Source organism: Helianthus annuus, chromosome 1 (genome assembly GCF_002127325.2).
Source record: "Helianthus annuus cultivar XRQ/B chromosome 1, HanXRQr2.0-SUNRISE, whole genome shotgun sequence".
In the NCBI taxonomy this organism is placed as follows: Eukaryota; Viridiplantae; Streptophyta; class Magnoliopsida; order Asterales; family Asteraceae; genus Helianthus; species Helianthus annuus.
The window spans coordinates 114,999,328-115,009,286 of record NC_035433.2 but is presented as its reverse complement, the minus strand read 5'-3'; the positions used below and the strand labels follow the sequence as shown (position 1 = coordinate 115,009,286).

Below are 9,959 nucleotides of genomic sequence, written 5' to 3'. Positions count from 1 at the left end.
TTTTTTAAAAATCCAAAAAGATTTTCGGTGTGTTTTAGCATAAACTTTTGAAAAATTCAAAAAGATTTTCGACACCTGATATTGAAAAGCTGATTTTCAAAATTCTGAGTGCTAAACATGATGAGCAAAATTTGAGGGGGAGTGTGTACTTTGAAATTAAATGTTTTCAAAATTTAATCCTTCAATTGGTTCATCAAAAACCTTTGTTTGATCTGAGGGAGAGTTGGTGTTGATGCAAGTCTCTATTTCTGAAAAGTGTGATAGTTACTTTGAGGTAGAGTTTATGCAGGTTAAGTTTGAGCTGGGTTATTGATCCTGAGCAGAACTAGAGCCAAGTTTTGATCCTGAAATAATCTTCTGAAGAGCCAGGTTATTCGATTCTGAGAAGCTTATGAGAGTCAGATTCAGATACCCGGGGACTCTGTGGATAGAGCATGTGCCAGGTTTCAATTCTGTGGACAAAGTTTGAGCCAGAATAACGATCATGTACCTGTGAAAGCCAGACAACGATCCTGAAGCAGATGATGCTGAAGAACTAGAGGAATGCCAGCATATCGCTGAAGACAATCTGAAGATGAGAATAGAGAGTGAAGCCCAGAGACTGATCAAGGCTGAAGTTTGAGAAGACTCGACACTTACGACTCGTCAACATCTGAGGGGGAGTCTATTGGTGCATACATCTGTCGACTTCGTCTTGTATCGAGTCTTAGATTATATTGTATAGATCAGGGCATGTTTTACGAGAAAATAGGAAAGTTTAAAGTGTTAGCAGCTGATTTCGCTCCTAGCTACATAAGTAGGTGATTCTGCCCGGAATCACAAGTTGCTGATTCCGCTCCAACAGTCATGGTATCATTTCGGGCGATATCAGACTACTATATATAGTCACTCAGGAGCGAATTCAGGTAACAGTCCCTTGTATTCCATGCCGAAGTGCTGCCGGTGTGAGGTTTGAATGTAATCAACATCAGATTAATCAAATCAGTGATTTAAGTGAAGATTAAGCTGTTTCTATCTTTGTTTCTTGTTTTCCGCACCTGAAACAGAGTAAAACTCCTCTGAATGACTTATTTGGGTCAGTCGCACGATCCTACAGACATACTAGGTCTTTGTGCGTGGTGATATCTGGGGTATTATACCAGGACTTCTGATTTTGCGGGAGCAATAGCCTAGTCCTCGTATAATACTTTGCATAGCTTTAATCATAAAACCAACCCTCAACATAAAAAATGATGAAACATTGAAAAATGCTAATCATGTGCTGTTGAATAAAAGATCCCCAAGCGGGACACACCTAAAGACGAGCCATCATCTCTCTGTACGAATGGAAGTTCTAACCTGAGCTCTCATGGTCTCGCATTTACCCGTTTACAGATATCATTAGTGTACATTCACCTGTAAGACTGAATATAGAAGTCTGGATACGGGAGTATATTCTGAGGTGGGACACGCGAATAAGTTTAAGTCATTAAAACACTAATCTCGTATCTTGAAACAGTTGAACTTTGTGTGAAAATTTAAGTGGATCAGTATACTGACAATCTAAGTGAATCATTTAGAACTTAAAATGTTTAAAGCTTAACGGTGTTGGTGATTTGTCTCATAAACTGATATGATCCTCTTACACAAACTCACAAAAATATTTACACACAATATAATCCTAGAATGTAAATATTTCTTTATTGCATCTTGTTAAAAACAAAATCCAAAAAAGATTTTCAGTATGTTTTAGCATAAAGTTTTGAAAAATCCAAAAAGATTTTATTTCATCTTATTTTTGACAACTGATGTTGAAAAACTGATTTTCAAAATTATAAGTGCTAAACATGATAGACTAAACGTTTGGGAGATTTTGTTTGAGATGAAAAATTGTTTGAAAAGAAAAATGTTATTTCTACAAGTGGTTCATCAGAGATTTACATTGTTAAATCATTTCTTGGTTGGTTAATGCCTGCAAGTGGTGTATAAATTTGTCAAATTTTAAATTTATGAAATTTATTATGAGGTAGAGTTGTGTGCAGGTTCTAGTAATTAAACCTGATCAGAATGTAAGCCAGGTTACAATCCTGATTCTGTGAGAGCCAAGTTCTAATTCTGGAACTGAAATTCATGCTAGTTGCTGATGCTGATGAACTTAAGGAATCAAGAGATCTGATCAAGAGAATTAGAAAGCTCAAGATTCAGATTCAAAGTTTGTAAAAATGATAAATCAACATCCAAGGGGGAGATTAGTTGATAAAGAAAAGAGAGATTGAGGATGCCTTACCGTGTTAGATACTTTGCAGGAGCGAAGACAGATAAAGACTGAAGATTGAAGACTCGACACTGAAGACTTCGTCAACATCCAAGGGGGAGTCTGTTGGTGCATATGTCTGTCGACTTCGTCTTGTATTGAGTCTTGTATTAGAATAGATAGATCAGGGCACGAAAAACGTGAATTTGCTTGTTTCGCACGAAATGGATAAGTCATTTTGCACGAAATGACTTTGTCATTTCATACGAAATGACCTGGCTATTTCGCCTGGGCTATTTCGCACGAAATAGGCATGCCTATAAATATTAGTGTCTTGGATCTCATTTGTAACTTTCCGGTTTCAGTGCCGAACTGCTGCCGAAGTGTCTACTCACTGTAAATCATTGTTATATCAATAAAAAGACAATTTAAAGTGAATTGCAAGCTGAATCACCTTGATACGTTTGTTTCCGCCTCTCGTATTGAGCAAAAACTCTTCTGAACGACTCGTTTGGTCGTGCGAACGATCCTACAAGGGCAATGCTTTCCGATAATTAGATATTTAGAACATGTTCATTTTTTGGTTCCCGTATGTTGGTGTTTAGCAACAGGGACAAGTACTTGGTTTTTGTAAGATATTTGTATGTATTTATTACCAAAATACCTATCTTTTTATAGTGGTTAATGTATCTATTACCAAGATACCCACTCTTAGCGCTGTATAGTTTTGATCCTCTGACTTATATATGAAAAATATTTCGTATCAAGGATGCTTTTTTACCATTATGTGCAGTTTAAATGCGATGGTAATTTTTTGTACCGTAAAGTGCAGTATGAATGCGATGATAGTTGATATTGTGCATGTAAGTAATGAAGAGAATAAAAAAGAAAGAACTTTTATTGACTCAATACTTAAAGAAAAAAAAAGAGACATCGTTAAAGATGAATTACACTTGTTTGTAAAAAAAAATAACCAAACCCGCCGTTAGGGGCGGGGATTTACATGTAACATTTTTTTCAATTGAGCGGCGTTCCAGGTACGTGGAACCGCTGTGTCGTCTAGCCTTGATAGGCGGTAAGCCCCTTTGCCAAAGTCTTCTTGGATGATGTAGGGACCTTCCCAGTTGGGTCCCAGTTTGCCTGAGGGCTTCGCTCTACTGGCTTCATTATCGCGCATAACGTACTCGCCTTCCTTGAAAGTATGTTGAGCCACGCGCTGGTTGTAGTACTTTTCTAAAGTCTTCTTGTACTTTGCCTCGTTGATGGCGGCTGGCTCGCGCCGTTCTTACAGCAAGTCTAGGCCTTCCCTTAGGAGCCTGTCATTGTCATCATTAGTAGTGAGGCGTCTCAGCAATGGTAATCCAACTTCCGCGGGTATCATGGCCTCTGCGCCGTAGGTTAGGCTGAAGGGGGTTTCATTGTTACTTGTCTTGGGCATTGTTCGATGTGCCCAGAGGACATTTGGCAACTCTTCTACCCAAGAACTTCCCTCATAGCCCAACCTTCTTTTAATTCCATCAAGCAAGCTCCTATTTGCCCGCTCCACTTGGCCATTTCCCTGGTGATGTGCTACCGACGTAAAGATTTGTTGAATCTGGAGCTCTGCACACCAATCTTGTAAACCCTGTCTGTGAATTGCGTTCCATTATCGCTCACCAGGTATAGCGGCAGCCCAAATCGGCACACTATGTGTTCCCATAGGATTTTTTTGGCGTTTTCAGCAGTTAATTTAGCCAAGGGTTTGGCTTCAACCCACTTGGTGAAATAGTCGATTGCCACAATTAGGTACTTTAACTTCCCGGGGGCCAGCGGGAATGGCCCCACGATATCGACTGCCCACTTTTGAAAGGGCCAGGCCGCCGTGACAGGAATTAAATTGTTCCTGGGGCAGAGCGTTTGAGGAACAAATTTTTGACAACTGCGACATTTTATGAGTTCATCTACCGCGTCTTCATGCATCCCGGGCCAATAGTACCCGGCGTTGTGGATTTTGGTGACAACTGCCCGGGGTCCGGCGTGAATGCCACATATGCCAGTGTGTATTTATTGGATTAGGTATTTCGCTTCCGCTGGGGATACACACCGCAGTAGTGGTCCCAAGTATGACTTCCTGTATAGGATGCCGTTGTTTACTTCGTATTGCAATGCCTTGGTTTGTATCTTTTGAGCTTCACCTCGGGCAGGGGGGTCATTCCCCCTTTGTGAGGAACTTTAGAATCGGAGTGTACCAACAGGGTTCTTCCGCTGTGACGGCGGACACTTCCCGGGGTTCTATGGAAGGTTCTTGTAATGTTTCTACCTTTGCTTCCTTTTCCATACCTGAGGTAGCGAGCTTGCTCAGGGCGTCAGCTATTTGGTTTTTTCCCCGGTAGACGTGATTAAGTGTGACGCTGTCAAAGGAAGCTATGAGCTCCTTGGTCTTAGCCAAATATTTTGCCATCGTTTCATCCTTGGCTTCATAGGTTTCGTTCACCTGGTTATTGACTAGCAGAGAGTCAACGTATGCATCGACCCTTGTTGCTCCCATAGATTGGGCCATTCTCAAGCCCGCGAGTAGGGCTTCATACTCCGCTTCGTTGTTGGAGCATTTGAAGTCAAACCGCATGGCGTACATTAACCTTATCTCGTCTGGGCTTATCAGCATGCGACCTGCCCCAGATTCTTTTCTACTGGACGATCCGTCGGTGTATAACTTCCAGGTTTGCCTGGCTGTGCTGAACTCCGGTATATCTTGGACCGTGGGGTCTTGTATTACTTCTCCATCGGGAATCTCAGCCAAGAAATCGGCGATCACCTGCCCCTTAATTGTTGTTCGCTTTCGATATTCAATATCTAGGGCTCCCAACTCAATCGCCCATTTGGCCAATCTTCCTGAGATTTCTGGCTTGTGCAGAATTTGCTGTGGCTGATAATTTGTTAAGACTTGTACGCGGTGCCCTTGAAAATATCTTCTTTTCAAGTGTTGGATACCGCGTTTCGGGTCCCACTAGAACTCGGCTGATGTAGTATATGGGTGTTTGTTTTCCATCCCTTTCTACCATGAGTACCGCGCTTACCACGTTGTGTGCTGCCGCCAGGTACATTTTTAAAAGTTCTTATGCGTATGCCGCTGTCAACATGGGTAGTTTTTCAATGAACCGCTTCATGTCTTATAAAGCCTCCTCTGCTTCACTGGTCCACTTGAAGTTTTTCTTGTTAAGGCAATCTTTCAACGTCTTTATGAATGGCAAAGATTTTTCCGCGTGTCTTGCCAGGAATCTGTTTATGGCCACTAGATGCCCGTTTAATGCTTGTGCCTCTTTTAAAGTCCTGGGGGAGGGCATTCGCGTTATGGCGGCTACCTTTTTCCGGGTTAGCTTTAAAACCGTCCCGCGTGACCACCACCCCCAAGAACTTGCGTTCTTCAACTCCGAATGAACATTTCTTGGGGTTGAGCTTGATGTTGTATTCTCTCAGCTTTTGGAAGGTTTCTTCGATGTCTTCGAGCATTTGCTTTTCCTCTCTGCTCTTGATCACTAAGTCATCGACATATACTTCCAAGTTTCTGCCGATTTGTTTTTCGAAAGCCTTGTCCATGAGACGTTGGAAAGTGGCTCCGGCGTTTCACAGACCAAAAGGCATTTTGGTATAGCAGAAGATGCCCACATCGGTGTGAAACGCCGTTTTTTCTTCGTCTTCTCTTGACATTTTAATCTGGTGGTAACCCTTATAGGCTTCTAAGAAACACTTGTACCTATAATGGACCAGAGAGTCAACTTTGAAATCCATCTCAGGCAACGGATAAGCATCTTTAGGGCAAGCCTTGTTCAAGTCTTTGAAGTCAATGCACATCCACCATGTGCAATCTGGTTTCTTAACCATCACGGGGTTTGATACCTATGTGTGATACTTAGTTTCTCTGAGAATTCCAGCTTCAACCAGCTTTCGTACTTCTTTAACTATCGCTTCTTTTCGATCAGGAGCCATGCTACGCTTTCCCTAGGCGACTGGCTTAATGCCCGGGAGCGTTGCTAACTTGTGCTCTGCTTTATCCCGGGGTATCCCAGTCATATTAGAGTGTTCAAAGGCAAAGATATCGACATTTCTCCTCAGCAGCTGATTAAGGTTGTTTTTAACTTCAGGAGAAAGTCTATCTCCTATTCTCACTGTTTGCTCAGGATGGCGTGTGCTTAAAACCCACCTTGATGGCACCTCTTGGTATCCAAAACTTCTCCCAGCTTGTCCCGGTAAACCGTTGCAATCCCCTGCGGGGTGGGGAACTTCATGAACCCACGCACCGTGGAAACTAAAGCGTCAAGTTTTCCCTAGGTAAACCTTCCAATGATTACATTATGGTAAAACTCAGCGCGTAGCACAAGAAACGTGAGGAGTATGGTTCTTTCTCGGGGGGTTTGTCCGAATGTAACTGGGAAAGTAATTTGGCCGATTGGATCAACCTTTTCTCCGGTGAACCCTTTGATAGGGGCGTGTACTAGCAATTTTCTGTCTTCTGGTTGCATTCTGTTAAAACAGTGCTCATAGATGGTGTCCTCAGAACTCCCAGTGTCTACCAGGATTCTTCTTATATTATAGTCGCCTACCACGGCGGATATGATTAGGAGGTCAGTGGTGAGGTGTAAATCCTCTACGCGTGGTTCGATTGTCATGGTTGCCAGCATCCAGGATTCGAGTGTGGAGAAACTCCGTTTTGCTCCCTTTCTCTTGTCGGCGTATACCATATTAAGCTCCCGCTGTCTTTTGCCCGCCCCTTTGTCAGTCTCGTCTTTGTTGGGTGGAGGGCCTTGTTTTATATCTCGAACCAGGTGAGCCAACTTACCCGCCTTTACAAAGTACTCAATTTGCTTCTTCAACTGATAGCAATCGTTGGTATCATGGCCACTCCCCTTGTGATATTCACAGTATTTAATGGTATCTTTGTTGGGAGCGTCCTTGAACGGCTTGGGAGGGTTGAATTTGAGGTTTTCGGAGGCCAGGATCTCTGCCGGCGTTTTACTTAAATTAGGGTAATCAGACCGCGGCTTAGAGGAGGATTCGTTTCTTGAATGTGAACTCCTGGATCTATCATATCACGAGTCTGATCTGTCACTCTTTTGGTACCTGTCTCCTCTACCCTTGCCCTTAGAGTTACGTTGCTCTCTATTATCTTGATTTTTCTGGGCTTCATTTTTCCTATTAGCCGCGTGACTGGCAGCCACAGTTTTTTTTTTTTTTTTGTGTAACATACACCTTGGCTATCCTTAGGATTTCTTCTATGGTGGAGGGCACGCCATCCCTTCCATAAAGTGTCCTTAATAACTCATCACCGTTTACTCCTTGTAGGAAAGCGCCGAGGCCAGATCGTTTATGACACCTGGGATCGCCAGGCTCACTTTATTAAATCTGACGATAAAACTCTCCATTGTTTCATTGTCTCGCCGACGTATGCCAAGGAGTTTGTTTCGATCCTTTGTGTGTCTTCTCTATTGACTGAATTGCAATGTGAATTTGGCTTCTAAGTACTCAAAGCTATCGATCTCTCCAATGGGTAGACTGTCCCACCATACTCGTGCTGCCCCTACCAGTGTTTGGACGAACATTTTACACCAAGGGGGCATGGGCCAGCAGGCTACTTCCCCGGCACTTTTGAACAAGTTGAGATGGTCATCAGGGTCACCTATACCATCGTACTCACCCATCGTCTGAGGCATCTTTGGTTTTTCCTTGATTGGGGCTTCAGCTATTCTCGTTGTAAACTTGGACTTGAAAGTTGCGTCCACAGGTTTGTAAGGTCTGGTGAGATCATCATCTTCAACATTAATAGGTTGTACTGGAGCGGTTGCTCCGCCCTGGCTGGTTCCCTGAATGATAGGGGGTTGGGCCGAGGTGATGTTTAGTGTAGAGTTGGGACCCCCGGTTGGAGAAAAACGAGGCCTTGATGCGTTTCCTCTGTCATAAACAAGTTCCGCTGTAGGCAGGGATTAACTGTAAGCTGGTTGCAACATTGGAAAAGTCCACCAATGGGGCATATAGGCTGCGTACGGCGACTGCTGAGTATAACTTTGTGCTGCCATCTGTGGAGTATACGTTTGGGTATTGTACGGGGGTAAATACCCGTAAGGGGGTGCATAGTAGTAACATGGGAAGTAAGCTTGATTCCCAGGCGTGACTGGGGCATTCATAATTCCTGCAGGCATGAAGACTGGCTGGTGTGGTGGCGTGGACAACGTCGCCGTAAGTGCTGCCGAGTAAAGAGGCGGCATGGCGTATGTTGCCGCGGGTTGATAGTATTGAGCCATACTCATCTGCGGTGTAGTACTACTTGGCCCAGCAGATGTGATAACAGGCATAGTGCTATGACGTATAGTCTGTGCACTCATTGTTGATGCTGGGATGGAGTCATTGGTTTCTATTGTGGTAGGTACCACTGATCGCAGCTGCCAAGAGGTGTATGGGAGAGGGTCTGCTGCTGTAATCCCAAAAGAAGTAGCAGGGGTGCTTGCAAACCCTGGTGGTGGTGCTTCTGCTTCAAACTCCAAGTCAAGAGACCTGGTCACAACAGGTGATACCGGCATGGTAGTAGCCACAGAAATTGTTATCAGCAATTGTGTTGCAACACCCGTCCCCTAGTTACCAGGGAGCGGGCGGCCGCGACCAGTTTCAGTGGTATCGGTATTTATCAGTTTAGCAGCGGAATTTACATAAGGACCGTAGTTAGGAAGTATTTTATCAGAGTAAAATACCACACTTTTACAATATTAAACACATGGGAAAATACCAAGTTTCTAGTACACACATTTTTATAGGGATAAACCCTATTTTATTTAAATAAAAGCATCTCTTTATTTTAGGTAACTTTATAGCCATTTTTTGAAGCCTTCAGTGCTGTCCAGCTGACTTCTATTTGGCTTTCACATTTTGTTACCTGAAATGCGATTAAAAACATTTTGTCAGTGGGAAATACTGGTGAGTGAATCCCAGTTTAATCAAGATAAGTAAAACCGTTGTACTGTATTGAGGGCGGTCGCGCAATTACATTTGTTTCCATCTACTTTAATTACCATCCATGGTACTGTCAACCCGACTTGTGGTCATGTTACTACTCACAATGTAGTAACAAATTTTGTATACAAAACCCCTACATACCGACAATAATTGTAGAATACAAATACTCAATCCTTGTTTAATATAATGTTAATTAATTGAGGTTTTGTAAAAACAGTTTGCAAAAAGGAGATTACTCATATTGATGTCTTAGGGTTTTCCTTTAGGATTTCCTGATGATTATATATTAATTACACAAATTCACACGCGTTAGTATAATAACCCAATATTTACATTAGTAATACCCTCCCCGAGACGGCATTCCAACGACAACGTCGGGCAGAACCTCGATAGCCGTTACGGAACCCTAGATCAGTCGGGCAACGTATCTAATACGTAACCTGGGGTTATGATACTTACAACGAGACAGAGCTTCACTAATTTTAGTGGGTATAATACCCGATATTATTTTTACTACACATAATTGAGAGAGAGATCGAATTTTTGAACGGTTTGGCAACTGAGGCTGGAGGCCTCCATTTATAGGCTGGATCGGGGGTCCCTCGCGCCCCGCGACCCACCCCTTTGACTCTTTCGCGGCCCGCGTGCCAGGTCTAGCTACGGCTAGGCCTGGTTACTCACTAACCTAGCTTCACCGTGTGTCGTGCCACGTTGCACCCCAGGGTTCCGCCACCCACTACTCGCT

The 9,959-nt window shown here is 43.2% G+C and overlaps 1 protein-coding gene across 1 annotated transcript; it reads right to left on the bottom strand.

The window, feature by feature from the left end:
• Nucleotides 1-6,537: 6,537 nt before the first annotated feature.
• Nucleotides 6,538-7,397, bottom strand: LOC110928620. The gene is made up of 2 exons (XM_022171649.1): nt 7,331-7,397; nt 6,538-7,211 (listed from the first exon to the last, which is right to left on the bottom strand). The coding sequence occupies exons 1-2, from the start codon at nt 7,395-7,397 to the stop codon at nt 6,538-6,540; spliced, it is 741 nt and encodes a 246-aa protein (XP_022027341.1).
• Between the last annotated feature and the right edge of the window lie 2,562 nt (nt 7,398-9,959).

What these genes read in the sequence shown, in the direction of transcription:
- LOC110928620 (XM_022171649.1), bottom strand. Translation starts at nt 7,397, where the DNA reads ATGAAGCCCAGAAAAATCAAGATAATAGAGAGCAACGTAACTCTAAGG. An exon ending in GGCAAGGGTAGAGGAGACAG is followed by an intron (nt 7,212 to 7,330) that starts GTACCAAAAGAG and finishes AAACGCCGGCAG; the next exon opens with AGATCCTGGCCTCCGAAAAC.